The sequence below is a fragment of the Schistocerca nitens genome, chromosome 1 (assembly GCF_023898315.1).
Source record: "Schistocerca nitens isolate TAMUIC-IGC-003100 chromosome 1, iqSchNite1.1, whole genome shotgun sequence".
Classification (NCBI taxonomy): Eukaryota; Metazoa; Arthropoda; class Insecta; order Orthoptera; family Acrididae; genus Schistocerca; species Schistocerca nitens.
This window is the reverse complement of record NC_064614.1, coordinates 290,440,534-290,461,898: the sequence shown is the minus strand read 5'-3', so window position 1 is coordinate 290,461,898 and position 21,365 is coordinate 290,440,534. Positions and strand designations below refer to the sequence as shown.

The 21,365-nt window shown below is 43.9% G+C and overlaps 1 protein-coding gene across 1 annotated transcript in view; it reads right to left on the bottom strand.

Annotated features, from left to right (window-relative positions):
* LOC126243480 (uncharacterized) overlaps positions 1-13,399 on the bottom strand; it is a 1,765,051-nt gene extending 1,751,652 nt beyond the window's left edge. The window contains exon 1 of the mRNA XM_049948170.1: positions 13,341-13,399. Within this exon, the coding sequence (XP_049804127.1) occupies positions 13,341-13,399 (59 nt within the window). The remainder of the gene's footprint in view (positions 1-13,340) is intronic.
* Positions 13,400-21,365: the final 7,966 nt, after the last annotated feature.

The following is a 21,365-nucleotide window of genomic DNA, read 5'->3' as shown; positions in this document are numbered from 1 at the left end:
TTCGAAATTCGCTTAATAGTGACTTTCAAAATCCATTCATCCCTTATATCACCCCCTTAAGAGTGTAATTTCGAAGAACCCCTTGTTCAAAGACGCTGACAGTGTAAGATCCACACCTCTCCGAACTTCCAGTTTATATTCTTTGCGGTTTGGGCTGGGCGATTATGAGTCAGTGAATCAGTTTGATCGTGTTTCACCCCAGTAGGGGTTTAATTTCCAAAAACACTGAAACACATATATTTTCATGTGTAACTGAAAAGCCAAACATCAATTTTCAAAGATTTAGCTTTAAAAATGCTTGCACAATGAAATATTTTCATAAGACGTTTCACTCCCCATTTCACCCCTAAGAGGCTGAATTTCCAAAAACACTGAAACAGTGTTTTTTCTAACTGAGAATTTAAATTTTCATAGGTGGAATTTTAGAAATGCTTGCGTACTAAAATATTTTCATTAAAAACTGATACCCTATTTCACCCCCTCAGGGGTCAGTTTCCAAAAACACTGAGAAGTCAACTGCCAATGTTGATAGACGTAGCTTTAAAATACTTTAGTAGTTCTTTAATAATGATATATTTTCGAAAAAAGCTTTCACCCACTGTTCTACCCCATACTGTTAAATTCCGGAAAAACTGAAACATACATTTCTTTATTTCTGACCAAGTAACCAAATACCAATTGTCGTAGGTCTCGCTTCAAAATTGCCTTAATAGCGATATTCTGAAGAAACAACCTTTATCCCTATTTCATCCCCTTAGGGTGGGAATTTCGAAGAATCCCTTCAACGAGGCCTTGCCAGACAGAAAGCCGTCTTTCAGAGACGAGGGACGCCACACAGGAAGCGGTCCCCACAGAGCGGCTGAAGCTGACAGCGGTGGACGAGGAAAATTAGTTTTCCGAATTTATTGCTGTAAAAAATACTGTATTTAAATTACGAAAGACCACATCAACTCCTGTAATTAGTTTTTTGGTAGAGATTCCTTTAAAATATTAAAAACTACTTCTTTCGGTTTTGTGCGTTTTCTTCACTACGCGATACTTCTCATTCGATTCTGAAGAAACTAATTGCCACAAAAAGCTGATATTTTCAAGTGTTATAGTTTCACATTATAACTCAATGATGAATTATCTATTTTGTCGATGTTCTCATAGTTACTGTGATACCTAATTTACAAGTAGCGTGTAGCATAAATTTTGAAGGGATTGCAATGAAAAATGAGGTCGCTCGCTACTTTACGTTTCTGTCGTTTTAGATGACAGGTTACTGTAAACTAAATGTAGCTGATATAACGAAATTGTTTTAAAGTTGGAACGAAAGCCATAGCTCAGTATTTTATTCGTGCTGGGCCGAGCGCGCAGGCTGAGCGCGCCGCGGCCAAATACCGTAGTCTGCAGCCCAGTCGGAAAAATTTCGTGAAAATACAAGCACCTTTCTCAAATTAACAATAGAGAATTATTCTTGTGGATACTACTGAAAGAAAATGATGAAGAAGAAGACATGTGGATTGTGTGACGGCTCAAGTACCGTGCTAGAAAAATCAAAATTGCAATTTAACCACAGCTACTCAAAGAAGGTAGGAAGCTAGGGATCTTTTCTGATGGACAAACTTGTGACTGGCACATAATTTTAATTTCCACTAAAGAACAAATTTCATTATTACGGAGTTACAAAATTGGAATAACAACATAAAATTTAATTCAGACCTTTGTCCTCTTAAGAGAATATACAACCGACTTTAACCATCTGCCATGAATTAATATAACAAACAGTATTTTAAAGATAATAATTAGATCTGACTGCAAAAGGATCACAGACAGTCAGCACCATAAGCCCGCTTACGTAACCAAAATTTATACAACATCTTGAGTTACTTATAAAAAGATCTCGTCTGTCCCGGCGGACAGGCCGGTTACTTAGCTAATGGACGGGAGCACGGCTTACACACGGTCTTACTCGGAATAAACTAGTAGAAAGCAACCGCCAAGCAATTTCGAAGATGATCAAGTTGCAAACCAGGGCACAAAACACGCCGCAAACACACACGATCTCAGCCTGCTCGTCAAGGCGTCGAACCCCATCTGCCCCACATACCAGACCATTTCTGCAATAACAAATAATTCACGCTGCAGACAAATTCAACTCGTGATTCAGCTTTTTCAAGACCATGCAAGGCTTACTAACAAAGCGACTACCTGTAACATAACTGACAACGAAACTGAGATATTTACCAAATAAATGAACAATTAAAATTGCACTGACTTACAAAGCTCCGCCCTTCATATTAAAAGAAAGCCTAAAAAGAAAACTGGGCGGAACGCACACTAATTAACATACTCCATCAAATTAACACAGCAAGGAACCTTTGAAATAAGCAGTAAACAACACTTGGAAGACTTAGACTTCATAAGTTCAGTATAACACTCTCTTATTCAGAACCATCCTTAGCCGATCACCGGCAGATACAACATGCCACCACAAGTTTCACAGATCGTCACACGTTAACAGCAGCATATGAATCATACGTAACTTAATGCTTCCGGTTAGGCGGTGAGAAGGCGTCCAACCTGAGTTGACGAACCCGCCACCGTTTCGCAAGCAAACGCGTCGACTGATCGCACACCTGGCGCGCGGCAAAACGCCAAGGACGGCGACGACGGTGGGGCCCAGGCACAGCGGATAGAGACGAGGGCCTGCCTTCAAAATACACTACTAATCATTAGAATTGCTACACCAAGAAGAAATGCAGATGATAAACGGGTATTCACTGGACAAATATATTATACTAGAACTGACATGTGATTACATTTTCACGCAATTTTGGTCCATAGATCCTGAGGAATCAGTACCCAGAACAACCACCTCTGGCCGTAATAACGGCCTTGATACGCCTGGGCATTGCGTCAAACAGAGCTTGGATGGCGTGTACAGGTACAGCTGCCCAGGCAGCTTCAACACGATACCACAGTTCACCAAGAGTAGTTAGTGACTGGCGTATTGTGACGAGCCAGTTGCTCGGCCACCATTGAACAGACGTTTTCAATTGGTGAGAGATCTGGAGAATGTTCTGGTCAGGGCAGCAGTCGAACTTTTTCTGTATCCAGAAAGACCCGTACAGGACCTGCAACATGCGGTCGTGCATTATCCTGCTGAAATGTAGGGTTTCGCAGGGATCGAATGAAGAGTAGATCCACGGGTCGTAACACATCTGGAATGTAACGTTCACTGTTCAAAGTGCCGTCAGTGCGAACAAGAGATGACCGAGACGTGTAACCAATGGCTCCCCATACCATCACGCCGGGTGATACGCCAGTATGGCGATAACGAATACTCACTTCCAATGTGCGTTTACCGCGATGTCGCCAAACACGGATGCGGCCATCATGATGCTGTAAACAGAACCTGGGTTCATCCGAAAAAATGACGCCCGCATCTCGTGGTCGTGCGGTAGCGTTCTCGCTTCCCACGCCCGGGTTCCCGGGTTCGATTCCCGGCGGGGTCAGGGATTTTCTCTGCCTCGTGATGGCTGGGTGTTGTGTGCTGTCCTTAGGTTGGTTAGGTTTAAGTAGTTCTAAGTTCTAGGGGACTGATGACCATAGATGTTAAGTCCCATAGTGCTCAGAGCCATTTGAACCATTTGAAAAAATGACGTTTTGCCATTTGTGCACCCAGGTTCGCCGTTGAGTACATTCTATTTATTATTTTTGATTGGAAGCTATTGTTTTAGCACCTGTCGCAATGTATCTCAATGGCTTTATACCGGAATGACATTAATTCGATGCGGCATGTATTGAGAATATAATTTTTTTGCATGGAGCGTAGAAAAAATGGTTCAAATGGCTCTGAGCACTATGGGACTCAACTGCTGTGGTCATCAGTCCCCTAGAACTGAGAACTACTTAAACCTAACTAACCTAAGGATATCACACACAGCCATGCCCGAGGCAGGATTCGAACCTGCGACCGTAGCAGTCGCACGGTTCCGGACTGCGCGCCTAGAACCGCGAGACCACCGCGGCCGGCCTGGAACGTAGAAGATAAATACATTGTACAAGTCACGAATTTCTTTTTAATATTCTTCTTCGTTATTAGGAATGTAGCTAAACATTTTGACTTAAGTCTCTTTTACTTTTTCAGAGTACAGTAAGCATTTCTAGTAGACAGGACTGGTTTTCGGGGTGATTATACGCTGAGGTGCCAGAAATCACGGGATACCTCCTAATATCGTTTCGGTCTTCCTTTTGCCCTGCTTATTGCTGCAGGTCGACATGACGTGGGTTCACCAAGTCGTTGGAAGTCACCTGCAGATATATTGAGCACGGTGCCTCTATATCCATCCGTAACTGTGGAAACGTTGTCGGTGCAGGATTTGGTGCACGAACTGACCTGTGGATTATCTCCCATAAATGTTCCATGGAATTACTTTACAGCGATGTGGGTGGCCAAATCATTGGCTCGAACTGGTGTACTTCAGATCAGTACCAAACAACCGTGGTTCGGTGCATGGCACACTGTCATCCATTACAGTTCCGTTGTTTTTCGGGGACATGAAGTCCATGAATGGCAGTAAATCGTCTCCAAGTAGCCCAACATAACCATTTCCAGTAAACGATCGGTTCAGTTGGACATAAGGACTCAGCCCATTCCATGTAAACACAGCCCACACCATTACAGAGCCACCAAGGGCTTGTACAGGTCTATGACAACTTAGGTTTATGGCTTCGCGGGGTCTGCGCCACACTCGAATCCTACCGTCAGGCCTTATCAACTAAAGCGGAGCTCATCTGACTAGACCGCTGTTATCCAGTCGTCTACGGTCCAATCTGTGCATCAAAGAAGCAATGATGGAAATAAAAGAAAGGTTCCAGAGGGGAATTAAAATTCAAGGCGAAAGGATGTCAATAATGCCATTCGCTGCTGACATTGCTGTCCTGAGTGAAAAAGAAGACGAGTTATATGATATGCTGAATGGAATGAACAATCTTATAAGTACTGAATATGGACTGAGGGCAGATCGAAGAAAGACGAAAGTAATGACGTTGCAAAAATGAGAACAGCGAGAAACTTAACATCAGGATTGATGGTCATGAAGTAGATGCAGTTAAGGAATTTTGCTATCTAAGCAGCAAAATAACCAACGACGGATGGAGACAAAAGCAGACTAGCACTGGCAAAAAGGGCATTCCTGGCTAAGAGAAGCCTACTAGTATCAAACATAGGCCTTGATTTGAGGAAGAAGTTTCTGAGACTGTACGTTTTGAACACAAGATTGTACGGTAGTGAAACATGGACTGGGGGAAAACTGCAACAGAAGAGAATCGAAATATTTGAGGTGTGGTGCTACAGGCGAAAGTTGAAAATTAGGTGGACTGATAAGGTAAGGAATGAGGAGGTTCTGCGCAGAATCGGAGAGGTAAGGAATTTGTGGAAAACACTGACAAGGAGAAATACAGGATGAGAAGACATCTGTTAAGACATTAGGGAATGACTTCAGTGTTACCAGAGGAAGCTGTAGAGGGCAAAAACTGTAGAGGAAGACTGTAAAACTTCCAAAAAGTAATTATGGACGTAGGTTGCAAGTTTTACTCTGTGATGAGGAGGTTGGCACAGGAGAGGAAATCGTGGCGGGCAGCATCAAACCAGTCACAAGATAAAGACTAGAAAAAAAAGTTTCCAACTGATATGGTCATGAGCCCAGAAGAGGCGCTGCAGGCGATGTTGTGCTCTTTCCAAAGGCATTCACGTCGATCGTCTGTTGTCATAGATCATTAACGCCAAATGTCGCTATACACTAGAAGCGGATACGTTCGTCGTATGTTTCAAATTGATTTCTGCGGTTATTTCACGCAGTGTTCCTTGTCTGTTAGACTGAATAAGCAAACGCCACTGCTCACGGTCATTAAATGAAAGCCGTCGGCAACTGCATTATCCATGGTCAGAGATAGTGGCTGAAATGTGGTGGTCTCGGCTCATTCTTGACACTGTGGCTCTCAGAACATTGAACTACCTAACGATTTTCGGAATGGAATGTATCAAGCGTCTAGCTCCAACTGCCATTCGGCATTCAGAGTCTCTTAATTCCCGTCCAGCTGCCATAATCACGTCGGAAACGTTTTCCAACGAATCAGCTGCGTACGACTGAGAAATATTCCAATGCACTGTCCTTTTCACCTTGTTTTCATGATATTACCGCCATCTGTATACGTGCTTATCGTTATGTAATGACTTTTTTCACCTCAGCGTAAACTAGTTTTCGGTTTCAGAAGCAACGGAAGGCAATTTGAAACAGGTATTTTTGAAGCCGTAGCACTGGAATATACACTCAGTGCTGTGCCTATGTCTAACACTACAGGAATGGTAGGTGCATTCTCACTAAATATTCTCAGGCCTATGGGATGGCTGTAGTAAGGTGTCTTCTTAATACTGGTAACAAAAGACATGTGAGATCCAACTGGCATGTGATTGAGTGCAGTAGATATCTTTATGGTCGTTCCGAGTCTAGTCAGCAAACGAGCAGTTATGCTCCTCCTCTACCAAAGTTATGGTATTCGTCAATGTCTCATCATCTCCGGATATACACCTGCGAGATTCACTAGGTGAAGAAAGTATGCCCATACATTGTTCAGAAGCGGCAGCAAACGACACTTATTTGTCTGAAACGTGAGACTTAGGGAAAGCAGGAAAAGGTGTGAACGGGGCCTGTTCAGTTAACGCTGGTTGCACAGTAAACACATACATTTTATTTAAGGAAATAATTTATAAAAACAATAATTTTATAAAAATGCCCGCTCCCGGTATCTGAGTGGTCAGCGCGACAGAATGTCAATCGTAAGTGCCCGGGTTCGATTGCCGACTGGGTCGGAGATTTTCTCGGCTCAGGGACTGGGTGTTGTGTTGTCTTAATCATCATCATTTTATCCCCATCGACGCGCAAGTCGCCGAAGTGGCGTCACCTAACCTAACCTAACCTAACCTAACCTAACCCAAATCGAAAGACTACCACCGGCGAACGGTCTACCCGACGGAAGCTTCTAGTCACACGACATTTACATTTATTTTCAATTTTACAAAAATTGACTGTAACACAAGCTACACTGACAGCTGAAGACCTTATTAAGAAAGAATTCAAAAGTATTTGTCGTCTGAAGGCCACAAGCAATACTTCAGAACAATTAGCGGCTGAGGGCCTGAATTACAAGTGAGGAAGACAACTACATGTTGAAAATATCAAAATAATTTTTAAAACAATCATTACAAAAATTGCCTGGAACACAAACTACACTGACGGCTTAAGGCCTCATTAAGAAAGAATTCACATTATTTGTCAGCTGAAAGCCACAAGCAATAGGAATATTTTAAACAAAATATTATTTTTAAACAATTGACACAATCAGATCAAATAAAGAAGGGAGTGATCCACAGACAGTGCACCAAGGATCGACCTGAGGAATGTCGCTACAGCTGCATAAGCGGTGAGACAGGCAGCCAAGAGTTATGAACAGGAAGGCAAGAGTTATGAACAGAAAGGCAACTGAAACTAGGGACAGTTTAAACGCCGGTCAATTCTCTTACCAAATCCACCAACCGTGTGATAACAAATACAACAATGTAATAATTCAAGCCAGGGCGAAGTGACAGACAGCAGAATCCGGTGTTTAAAACATCGAAAGGCAGAAGAAACCACTACAACCAAGGTAGACAAAAGAAAGCACAATCTACTTGGCAATCAAGGAGGCTGTCGAACTACACGTCATGCTGGACAGCAGCGGTAAGACGAGGAAAACTACATTGCTGCAAAAATACGCTAACCTCCAGGGCAGGTAACTGGGGCATTAGCGGCCACTGGGCAGTAGAATACTGCTGGTTGCACTTCATCAATAATAACACAAAATTCAGAAACTAATAACAGGCAGTAGAAGACTGCTAATAGATTCCGCCAACTCGACACGCTTCACTTTTTGCTGTTCGTCTCACGGCGACCCTGCGAGCAGCAACGCACGAACAAACTGCGTGGTCACAAAATAGTGCAGATTTCACTACTGGATTAATTCAACGTCCTGGATGCGGTGGGCAACGAGGTTGTGGCCCTCGCAACTACAGCCCCTTGATCCGGCAATGCCTGCGTGCCGCCAGAGGCCCCGGCGTGCCCTCGTGCTACCAGACCTCTGTGCTGCTCCGTCCCAACCGAACTGCCACACACACACCCGACCCGGAGAACACTTCAGGTCTATCCAAACGTAGTGTGAGTACCAGATATCGATAAACGCTACTGCTGCCACTCGCGGACAGACAACGCTAACAAACGTAGAGGCGCCAGTAAACAGAACAAGAAAACGAGACGCCACCATCCCTATTACACGATGCCAACCTACCTAAGGCACCAACGGGATCCGCACACTGCTCAGCGTCATAACATTCGAGATCAATGATGGAGTTAAATATCAAGAGTGAAACGTCATTATCATTTTTCGGTCGTGAGCTAGCTGAATTTTCCTCATCAGAACACTTTGTTGAGCAAACGATACGTGTGATAAACATGACCGTTATCCTACATTTTGGATAGTGTACATCATCTCTGACATCGAAATTACTCTAAAAGTCGTGGCACTGAAATTATGTGGGCCTTTTGAGTAACCGTTCACTTGGTTTTAGACGTTCTAGGTGGTTCATAAGTTAAATGCTGGATTCGCATTCTCGAATGGTGATTCAAACACCCAGTCAGTCATCCAGATCCCCCCCCCCCTCCCTCCCCAGGTGGTGATTTTTATTGTTTTATATTTTTTATTAAGCTTGCTACTATATCTTTTGGGTTCCTTAAGTCGTTTAACGCAAATGCTACTATAGTTTCCATGAAGAGGATGCTGCCCTCTACAGTCCTTCGCCAACACGATCTTGCACTCCGTCTCTAAAGATAGCGTCATCGACTCATTGTGTTACTTGATGAGTGAGATACTGATGCCCCCATGACTCATGGACCTTGCAGTTGTAAGAGAGACTTGCGTGTCTCAGTGATACAGACAGCTGTACCCTAAGTACAACCACAACGGAGGGGTATCTGTTGAGAGGCCAGACAAACGTGTGGTTCCTGAAGAGGGGCAGCAGCCTTTTCAGTAGTTGCAGGGGCGACAGTCTTGATGACTGACTGATATGGCCTTGTAACATTAACCAAAAAGGGCCTTGCTGTGCTAGTACTGCGAACGAGTGAAAGCAAGAGGAATCTACAGCCGTAATTTTTCTCAAGGCATCCAGCTTTACTGTATGGTTAAATGATGATGGCGCCCTTTTGGGTAAAATATTCCGGAGGTAAAATAGCCCCCATTCAGGTCTCCGGGAGGAGGCTACTCAGGAGGGCGTCGTTATCAGGAGAAACAAAATTGGCGTTCTATGGACCGGAGCGTGGAATATCAGATCCTTTTATCTGACAGATAGGTTATAACTTTTAAAAATGGAAATGGATATGTTAAAGTTACATATAGTGGGAATTAGTGACGTTCGCTGGCTGGAGGAACAAGACTTCTTGTCAGGTGCATACGGAGTTATAAATACAAAATCAAATAGGGGTAATGCTGGAGTTGGTTTAATAATGAAGAAAAAAATAGGAACTCGGATAAGCAGCTATGAACAGCGAAGTGAACGCATTATTGCAGCCAAGGTAGACACGAAGCCCATGCCTACCACAGTAGTGCAAGTTTATATGCCAAGTACCTCTTCAGACGATGAAGAGATTGAAGAAATATATGATGAGACAAAAGAAATTTTTCAGATAGTTAAGGGAGACGAAAATTTAATATTCATGGGTGACTGGAATTCGGCAGTAGGAAAAGGAACAGAAGGGAGAGTAGTAGATGAATTTGGACTGGGGGTAAGGAATGAAGGGGGAAACCGCCTGTTACAATTTTACACAGAGCATAGTCTGATCATAGCTAAAACTTAGTTTGAGAATAATCAAAGAAGGTTGTATACGTGAAATAGACCTAGGGACACTGGAAGGATTCAAGGATTCAGATACACTCCTGGAAATTGAAATAAGAACACCGTGAATTCATTGTCCCAGGAAGGGGAAACTTTATTGACACATTCCTGGGGTCAGATACATCACATGATCACACTGACAGAACCACAGGCACATAGACACAGGCAACAGAACATGCACAATGTCGGCACTAGTACAGTGTATATCCACCTTTCGCAGCAATGCAGGCTGCTATTCTCCCATGGAGACGATCGTAGAGGTGCTGGATGTAGTCCTGTGGAACGGCTTGCCATGCCGTTTCCACCTGGCGCCTCAGTTGGACCAGCGTTCGTGCTGGACGTGCAGACCGCGTGAGACGACGCTTCATCCAGTCCTAAACATGCTCAATGGGGGACAGATCCGGAGATCTTGCTGGCCAGGGTAGTTGACTTACACCTTCTAGAGCACGTTGGGTGGCACGGGATACATGCGGACGTGCATTGTCCTGTTGGAACAGCAAGTTCCCTTGCCGGTCTAGGAATGGTAGAACGATGGGTTCGATGACGGTTTGGATGTACCGTGCACTATTCAGTGTCCCCTCGACTATCACCAGTGGTGTACGGCCAGTGTAGGAGATCGCTCCCCACACCATGATGCCGGGTGTTGGCCCTGTGTGCCTCGGTCGTATGCAGTCCTGATTGTGGCGCTCACCTGCACGGCGCCAAACACGCATACGACCGTCATTGGCACCAAGGCAGAAGCGACTCTCATCGCTGAAGACGACACGTCTCCATTCGTCCCTCCATTCACGCCTGTCGCGACACCACTGGAGGCGGGCTGCACGATGTTGGGGCGTGAGCGGAAGACGGCCTAACGGTGTGCGGGACCGTAGCCCAGCTTCATGGAGACGGTTGCGAATGGTCCTCGCCGATACCCCAGGAGCAACAGTGTCCCTAATTTGCTGGGAAGTGGCGGTGCGGTCCCCTACGGCACTGCGTAGGATCCTACGATCTTGGCGTGCATCCGTGCGTCGCTGCGGTCCGGTCCCAGGTCGACGGGCACGTGCACCTTCCGCCGACCACTGGCGACAACATCGATGTACTGTGGAGACCTCACGCCCCACGTGTTGAGCAATTCGGCGGTACGTCCACCCGGCCTCCCGCATGCCCACTATACCTCTCGCTCAAAGTCCGTCAACTGCACATACGGTTCACGTCCACGCTGTCGCGGCATGCTACCAGTGTTAAAGACTGCGATGGAGCTCCGTATGCCACGGCAAACTGGCTGACACTGACGGCGGCGGTGCACAAATGCTGCGCAGCTAGCGCCATTCGACGGCCAACACCGCGGTTCCTGGTGTGTCCGCTGTGCCGTGCGTGTGATCATTGCTTGTACAGCCCTCTCGCAGTGTCCGGAGCAAGTATGGTGGGTCTGACACACCGGTGTCAATGTGTTCTTTTTTCCATTTCCAGGAGTGTAGATTATGTAATGTTAAGACAGAGATTTAGGAACCAGGGTTCTAAATTGTAAGGCATATGCTGGGGCATATGTGGACTCCGACCACAATTTATTGGTTATGAACTGTAGATTAAAACTAAAAAAAACTGCAGAAAATTTGGAATTTAAGAAGACATGACCTAGATAAACTGAAAGAACCAGAGGATATAGAGTGTTTCAGAGTGAGCATAAGGGAACGATTGACAAGAACAGGGGAAAGAAATATAGTAGAAAAATAATGGGTAGCTTTGAAAGATGAAATAGTGAAGGTAGCAGAAAATCAAGTAGGTTTATTAGACGAGGGCTACTAGAAATCCTTGGGTAACACCAGAGATATTGAATTTAATTGATGAAAGGAGAAAATATAAAAACGCAGTAAATGAAGCAGACGAAAAAGAACGCAAAGGTCTCAAAAATGAGATCGACACGAAGTGCAAAGTGCTTAAGCAAGGATGGCTGGAGAACAAATGCAAAGATGTAGGAGCATGTATCACTTGGAGTGAGACGGACACCGCCTACATGAAAATTAAACAGACCTTTCGAGAAAAGAGAACCACCTGTATGAATATCAAGACCTCAGATGGGAAACCAGTCCTAAGCAAAGATGGGAAAGCAGAAAGGTGGAAGGAGTATATAGAGGGTCTATACAAGGGCGAGGTGGAGGGTACCCTATAGCACCACTAGTCATTTCGTTCGCTGTTCCACTCGCGAGGGAAAAACGACTGCTATATGCCACATATGAGCCTGAATTTCTCGTGTCTTAGCTTCGTCGTCCTTACTCACAATTTATGTTCGCAGCAGTAGGATCGTTCGGCAGTCAGCTTCAAATACCGGTTCTCTAAAATTGCTCAATTGTGTTTCGCGAAAGGAACGTCGCCTTCCCTCCACGGATCCCCATTTAAGTTCCCGAAGCATCTCCGTGACTTATACGTGTTGCTCGAAGCTACCGGTAATAAATCTAGCAGCCCGTCCCTGAAATGCTTCTATGTCTTCTTTCAGTTCGACCTGGTACGCGTCAAAAACATTGGAGCAGTACTTAAGAACAGCTCTCTCCAGCACGCAGTATCCTTTACAGGTAAAACACTCTTTCCTAAAAATTTTCCAATTAACCGAATTCGACATTCTCCTTCGCTACCACAGTTGTCACATGCGTGTTCCATTTCATATCGCTTTGCAACGTTACGACCAGGTGTTTAAACTACTTGACTGTGTCTAATAAGGCACTGCTAATACTGTATCCGAACATTATAAGTTTATTCTTCCTACTCATCCGCATTAACTTACATTAATCCACAATTAGAGCTGGCTGCCTTTCATCACACCAACCAGAAATTTTGTATAAGTTGTCTTCTACCTTCCCACAGTCATTCAACTTCGATACCTTACCGTGTACCATGGCATCATCAGCAAACAACCACAGATTGTTATCCACCCTGTCTGCCAAATCATTTACGTATATTGAGAACAACAGCGGTCCTATCACACTTCCCTGTGGCAGTTGACGATACCCTTGTCTCTAATGAACACTAGCGGTCGGCGACAACATAATGACTTCTATTACTTAAGAAATCTTGGTGTCTGTAGCTAGGTAAGGAGCCAGTGGCGTAGCGTACTCTTTCCAAACCCGAATGGAGATTCCATCCGGGCCTCATGATTTATTTGCTTTCAAATCTTTCAGTTGTTTCTCTATGTCAGGGAGCTAATTACTATGCCGTCCATAAGGGAGTCTGACCGACGATCAAATGGCGGTATGTTTGTACGAAGTTCATCTTTCAACGATTTCTCGAACGTGAAATTTAAAACTTCGGCTTTCGCCTTGCTATCTTCAGCTGACACACCAGACTGGTCAACAAGGGACTGAATGTAAGACTTAGACCCACATAGTGACTTTACATGGGACTTTCATGGTGCTCGAGGTAGCCCAAAAATGCAATATTGTACGTGAGACACATGTTGGAATACATGCAAAAAGTGCAAAAAAAATTTTAATTTGTTATGTGTAACCTGAGATGAATAGTTTGGAGAAAACGAGAAAATCGAGGTTTATGAATCCATTCAGAATACTGATGACCTATAAAAATCTATTTTCTACTACACCTGAAAGCCCAAAACGTGTTTTCTAGACTCTTACGAAACTCCATTATATCTGCATCAGCATCTGGAATTTGATATCTGCCTCAGCATCTGGAATTTGCTGACTGATGGCAACTCTGTTAAACGGAAATACGTATAAGAAATACAAGTACATCGAATGCATATATTTATTAGTCTGTTGGCATGCGCCTATGAAATTTAGGACACGTATTACGAATCTCTCAGGTTTAGACTACATATGTTTAACACTCAGCAACACGAACAATACCATATCGATATTCGAATTCCTCCCATACTCGGGAAAGCTCGAACAAGAAGCACAACAATTCATATTTCAGCAGGATGGAGCGCCACCACATTGGCACTTATCTGTCCGTAACCACCTGAACGTCAACTACCCGAGGCGATGGATCGGCCGCCTGGCAGCCCGTGACAGAGCACTTCATCACTGGCCTCCAAGAAGCCCTGATCTTACCCCCTGCGATTTTTTCTTATGGGGGTATGTTAAGGATATGGTGTTTCGGCCACCTCTCCCAGCCACCATTGATGATTTGAAATGAGAAATAACAGCAGCTATCCAAACTGTTACGCCTGATATGCTACAGAGAGTGTGGAACGAGTTGGAGTATCAGGTTGATATTGCTCGAGTGTCTGGAGGGGGCCATATTGAACATCTCTGAACTTGTTTTCAAGTGAAAAGAAACCTTTTTAAATACTCTTTGTAATGATGTATAACAGAAGGTTATATTATGTTTCTTTCATTAAATACACATTTTTAAAGTTGTGGTATTCTTTTTGAATCACCCTGTACTTTCCACTAAGCTGGAAAGTCACTTCACCACAGAAAACGATGCGTTGCGTGAAAGTGTTTGCATTGTCAATAGTGTTCAGAAGTTCGTCAGAAAATGACACACGTTTGACATGTTTGTCGTCATGAAGTAGAGCCTGTAACAGCTTTAACTTGTACCGCTTCATAACCAACAGACGTCTCAAAACACACCAGATTTTTATTGTAGGCAGTTGTAACTCCCTATTGGCACGATGAGTTTATTTTGGACGACTACGCTGGAAAGCGGAATGAATTCATGCGAAATTTTCATCGGAAATACGAAGACGGCCGTGACTCTTTCCTTTCCATACACCTCCTGAGTCTACAAATAGTCGATACAATCTGCGAACGTTCTCTTCATTCGGAGGATCATTTACGTACCGCAGCCTGGATCGTCTTTGCCTGTGATCACGGAATTACACTTCGCAAACTCGAGATACAACATGATTTCTGCTGTAATGTAGCCATTTGGAACATATGACGGTATCCAAGTAAACAGAAGACAACCGACATCTAGTGCCAATGAATATTAAGTAAACAACGTACTCGTTGTTGCTATAACCGAGCCATGGCGCAACTATCGACATTTCCGACTATATAATACGTATATTCTTTCTGAAACACCCTGTGTTGTCCATATGTGCCACGAAGGTGCCGACGGATGTGAAATCGTTCAGACACATATGACTTTAAAATGACCACCTTCTGATAATTGAAAATACATCTTCGTCCTATCAAAATAAACAAAAATTATTGATATCAGATGAAATTACCAAATTCTCATCTCTCTGAATTAGTGCTGTCTTGCAAAAAAGTAATTTTAATCTATGATGTACTGTATTGTATGTGTATGGCACCACACACGATCAAACAGATAAAGGATTAATCATAAAGAACACTGTGAATTTCAATTCGCCCGTACGATCTTTTATCCACCCACTGCTGATTTGAACCAACTATAGTACCCCAAATTCACGGAGGCTTCTCGTTCTGCAGATCAAAAATTTCTGGACTTCCACCTGGGCGTTTAAGACATGTGCGGCGAATCCCATTATGGAATCTAACCGCATTACGAATATTAAACCACCCGAAAAATAAACCCTTTTCTCTCGCATACTGCGAAGTTGATCATTGGGTTTCTCTTAAAATTCGTACATGTTTCTCTCCGAGATGTGTCGCAAATACATTACTTCTCCCAAATGTAATCATTCTGAAACGAAATTAGAGGACTATGGGTTTATGCTGAGGCATGTTCATAGTTGACATATTCTATCCATCAACTTCAACTGGAATAAGGTATATGCAAAACGATATCGCTAGACTATAGTATACACTCCGCCAAACTATATTTTTGCCCGACAACGCACGTTAGAGGAATCGCGTAGTCTGTAGACACCATTGTACAGCGTCTCGAAGAAAACAAGTTCATTAGATACTACTGATGTATATGTGCAGGTCGTTGGTTAACGTTGTTACCAAATATCTGGAAATGTACTTGACCAATTTACTACAAAGTTTTACACAATATACTAATAAATATTGCGACTGACACAGGTTATATATTTCATATACATATGATATGCAAACGTGCAAGGTAATTCTTATTTACGTTTAAAAACTCCCGAAGCAACATAGACGACGTTGAGACAAATCAATCTCTACAAAATACAAAGTCCTGACTGAAAGACTCATCATCGCCCAGCCCAGTCTACTATGGATACGAAGTTGTTAGGAGAGGGTGTTGAGCTTATACTGCAGGGATCGTTTAAGAAAGGATTTTTCGAAATTCCACCGCTAAGAGAGTGAAATAGGGGATAAAATATTTTTGGTAACATGTTGCTATTAATGTAGTGTTGAACCTAGTACGACAAAAATTGGTATTTGGTTTCTCGGTAAGAAGTAAGGAATCACTTGTTTTAGCACTTTTGGAAAGATAATCCTTTGGGGGTGAAATAGTTTTGAAATTGTTTTTAAAGAAAATGATTATTATAGAACAACTAGAGCGTTTTAAAGCTACATCTCTCAAAATTAGTATATGGCTTCTCTCTTAGAAATAAAAAAATACAAGTTACAGCATTTTTGAAAATTCAACCCATAAGGGAGTGAAATAGGGGGTGAAATTTTTAAGGAAATCTTTCATTATTTTATGGAAATATTTCATTTTTGAAGCTAAATGAATGAAATTTTGTATTTAGCTTCTCTCCTGGAAATAACAATAACGTGTTTCAGTGTTTTTGGAAGTTCAATATCCAAGGGGTGAAACAGGGCCTGATTTACACTCATGCTCATAAATTAAGGAAAATGCTGCTACATAGTGAAACAAAGCTCTGGTGGGCAGTTTGCGGGTTTCAATCACCTCGGGGTATGGCCATGCGGTGCATTTGACCTGCGTTCGTCGCACGGTGGCGCTGGCAGCAGTCCACATATGCAGAGGTGTGTTGGTCCATGTCAGAGTACGGTGCAGCGAGTAAGTGCGCAGATATTTTCAGACGATCTAATGGTGACTGTGTGTTGAAAATGGCTCAAAAACACATATTGATGACGTTATGAGGGGTAGAATAATAGGGCAACTGGAGGCTGGTCAGACACAGCAGGTCGTAGCACGGTCCCTCTGCGTGCCACAGAGTGTGATCTAAAGATTATGGCTACGAATCCAGCAGACAGGAAATGTGTCCAGGCGCTACAGTACGGGACGTTCACAGTGTAAAACACCACAAGAAGACCGATACCTCACCATCAGTGCCCGCAGACGGCCACGGAGTAATGCAGGTAGCCTTACTCCGGACCTCACCGCAGCCACTGGAACAGTTGTCTCCAGACACACAGTCTACAGACGACTGAACATACATGGATTATTCGCCTGGAGACCTGAAAGGTGCTTTCCACTGACCCTGGTCACAGGAGAGCCCGTAAAGCCTGGTGTCAAGAACACAGTACATGGTCATTGGAACAATGGTCCCAGGTTATATTCACGGACGAGTCCAGGTATAGTCTGAACAGTGATTCTAGCTGGGTTTTCATCTGGCGTGAACTAGGAACCAGATACCAACCCCTTAATGTCCTTGAAAGGGACCTGTATGGAGGTCGCGGTTTGATCGTGTGGTGTGGGATTATGTTTGGTGCGCGTACACCCCGGCATGTCTTTGACGCAGGAACTGTAACAGGTTAGGTGTATCGGGGTGTCATTTTGCACCAGTATGTCCGCCTTTTTAGGAGTGCAGTGGGTCCCACCTTCCTCCTGATTGATGATAACGCACGGTCCCACCAAGCTGCCATCGTGGAGGAGTACCTTGAAGCAGAAGATATCAGGCGAATGGAGTGGCCTGCCTGTTCTCCAGACCTAACCCTCTTCGAGCACGTCTGGGATGCTCTCAGTCGATGTATCACTGCACGTCTTCAAACCCCTACTACACTTCAGGAGCTTCGACAGGCACTGATGCAAGAATGGGAGGCTATACCCAAGCAGCTGCTCGACCACCTTATCCAGAGTGTGCCAACCCGTTGTGCGGCTTGTGCACGTGTGCATGGTGATCATATCCCATATTGATGTCGGGGTACCTGCGCAGGAAACAATGGCGTTTTGTAGCACATGTGTTTCTGGACGGTTTTCTCAACTTATCACCAATATCGCGGACTTACAGATCTACATCTACATCTACATTTATACTCCGCAAACCACCCAACGGTGTTTGGCGGAGGGCACTTTACGTGCCACTATCATTACCTCCCTTTTCTGTTCCAATCGCGTATGGTTCGCGGGAAGAACGACTGTCTGAAAGCCTCCGTGCGCGCTCTAATCTCTCTAATTTTACATTCGTGATCTCTTCGGGAGGTATAAGTAGGGGGAAGCAATATATTCGATACCTCATCCAGAAACGCACCCTCTCGAAACCTGGCGAACAAGCTGCACCGCGATGCAGAGCGCCTCTCTTGCAGAGTCTGCCACTTGAGTTTGCTAAACATCTCCGTAACGCTATCACGGTTACCAAATAACCCTGTGACGAAACGCGCCGATCTTCTTTGGATCTTCTCTATCTCCTCCGTCAACCCGATATGGTACGGATCCCACACTGATGAGCAATACCGCCGGCCGAAGTGGCCGTGCGGTTAAAGGCGCTGCAGTCTGGAACCGCAAGACCGCTACGGTCGCAGGTTCGAATCCTGCCTCGGGCATGGATGTTTGTGATGTCCTTAGGTTAGTTAGGTTTACCTAGTTCTAAGTTCTAGGGGACTAATGACCTCAGCAGTTGAGTCCCATAGTGCTCAGAGCCATTTGAACCATTTTGAGCAATACTCAAGTATAGGTCGAACGAGTGTTTTGTAAGCCACCTCCTTTGTTGATGGACTACATTTTCTAAGGACTCTCCCAATGAATCGCAACCTGGTGCCCGCCTTACCAACAAATAATTTTATATGATCATTCCACTTCAAATCGTTCCGCACGCATACTCCCAGATATTTTACAGAAGTAACTGCTACCAGTGTTTGTTCCGCTATCATATAATCATACAATAAAGGATCCTTCTTTCCATGTATTCGCAATACATTACATTTGTCTATGTTAAGGGTCAGTTGCCACTCCCTGCACCAAGTGCCCATCCGCTGCAGATCTTCCTGCATTTCGCTACAATTTTCTAATGCCGCAACTTCTCTGTATACTACAGCATCATCCGCGAAAAGCCGCATGGAACTTCCGACATTATCTACTAGGTCATTTATATATATTGTGAAAAGCAATGGTCCCATGACACTCCCCTGTGGCACGCCAGAGGTTACCTTAACGGCTGTAGACGTCTCTCCATTTATAACAACATGCTGTGTTCTGTTTGCTAAAAACTCTTCAATCCAGCCACACAGCTGCTCTGGTATTCCGTAGGCTCTTACTTTGTTTATCAGGCGACAGTGCGGAACTATATCGAACGCCTTCCGGAAGTCAAGGAAAGTAGCATCTACCTGGGAGCCTGTATCTAATATTTTGTGGGTCTCATGAAGAAATAAAGCGAGTTGGGTCTCACACGATCGCTGTTTCCTGAATCCATGTTGATTCCTACAGAGTAGATTCTGGGTTTCCAAAAACGACATGATACGCGAGCAAAAAATATGTTCTAATATTCTACAACAGATCGATGTCACAGATATAGGTCTATAGTTTTGCGCATGTGCTCGAGGACCCTTCTTGAAGACTGGGACTACCTGTGCTCTTTTCCAATCATTTGGAACCTTACGTTCCTCTAGAGACTTGAGGTACACGGCTGTTAGAAGGGGGGCAAGTTCTGTCGCGTACTCTGTGTAGAATCGAATTGGTATCCCGTCAGGTTCAGTGGACTTTCCTCTGTTGAGTGATTTCAGTTGCTTTTCTATTCCTTGGACACTTATTTCGGTGTCAGCCATTCTTTCGTTTGTGCAAGGATTTAGAGAAGGAACTGCAGTGCGGTTTTCCTCGGTGAAACAGCTTTGGAAAAAGGTGTTTAGTATTTCAGCTTTACGCGTGTCATCCTCTGTTTCAATGCCATCATCATCCCGGAGTGTTTGGATATGCTGTTTCGAGCCACTTACTGATTTAACGTAAGACCAGAATTTCCTAGAATTTTCTGTGAAGTCGGTATATAGAATTTTACTTTCGAATTCACTGAACACTTCACGCATAGCCCTCCTTACGCTAACTTTGACATCGTTTAGCTTCTGTTTGTCTGAGAGGTTTTGGCTGCGTTTAAACTTGGAGTGAAGCTCTCGTTGCTTTCACAGTAGTTTCCTAACTTTGATGTTGAACCACGGTGTGTTTTTCCCGTCCCTCACAGTTTTACTCGGCACGTACCTGTCTAAAACGCATTTTACAATTGCCTTAAGCTTTTTCCATAGCCGGCCGGGGTGGCCGAGCGGTTCTAGGCGCTGCAGTCAGGAACCGCGCGACCGCTACGGTCGCAGGTTCGAATCCTGCCTCGGGCTTGGGTGTGTGTGATGTCCTTAGGTTAGTTAGGTTTAAGTAGTTCTAAGTTCTAGGGGACTGATGACCTCAGAAGTTAAGTCCCATAGTGCTCAGAGCCATTTGAACGATTTGTTCGAAACACCACCCTCTAAGTTTGTGACTTAGCGGATGAGAGGATTTTTGAAAATGTCACTACTGAGGATATTATGAAGCTAGAACTACGAAAATTGTTTTTTGGTTTCTGGACAGAAACAAAAATGTGCTGTAGAATTTTTGGAAATTAAGCCACTAAGCAAACCACTCAGGAGGTAAAGTATTGGTCGAAAGTTTTTTTTTAAAAACGTACGTGTTCCTGTATCTGGAAATTAAACTCCCGAGAGAATAAAATAGGAGATGAAAGTTTCGAGGGAAATATTTCGTTACGAAAGAATTTCTGAAACGAAATCTTTTGAAATTAGTATTCGGCTTCTCGGTTGTAAATAACAAACAGTGTTTCGGCCTATTTTGGAAAGTTTATCCTTAAGGGGGTGCAACAGGGATGAAAAATTTTATCAAAATGGTTCTTTATATTAAGATCTTTGTTAGGCTAAAGCTACGAAAATTTGTTTTTGACTTCTAAAGACATATGAGTTAGGGAATGAAAGTTTCTATATCAGCACAAGAACTCATAAGACGAGATTAACAAAGACCTTCTTCTCTTGCTGCTTTTTGGTCAGATGTACTTTCGAAGAAGACCATGCTTGTATGTCCTTAATTAGCGTGCAAAGTTTAGAAGATGTTGCGATTTGTGAACAACATAAAATTTCGATTAAGAGAAAAAAATCAGTGCAGACTATACAGTCAACGCCAACGATGCAGCAGCCGCTAAGCCAATTTAACATAAGACAGACGGGGCAGGAAATGTCGGAAAATACCCCAAAAATGGTTGACAAATGTTGAACATGTGACGTCACCCGCTAAGCATGCACCGTTTGAGCCTATCGATCTGGCGGACGTGATCATCCGAACCCAATTAAAGAATTCTCGTCGGTGTGTCTCTGGTCCTACGTGCACGACCTTAGCGCGCAAG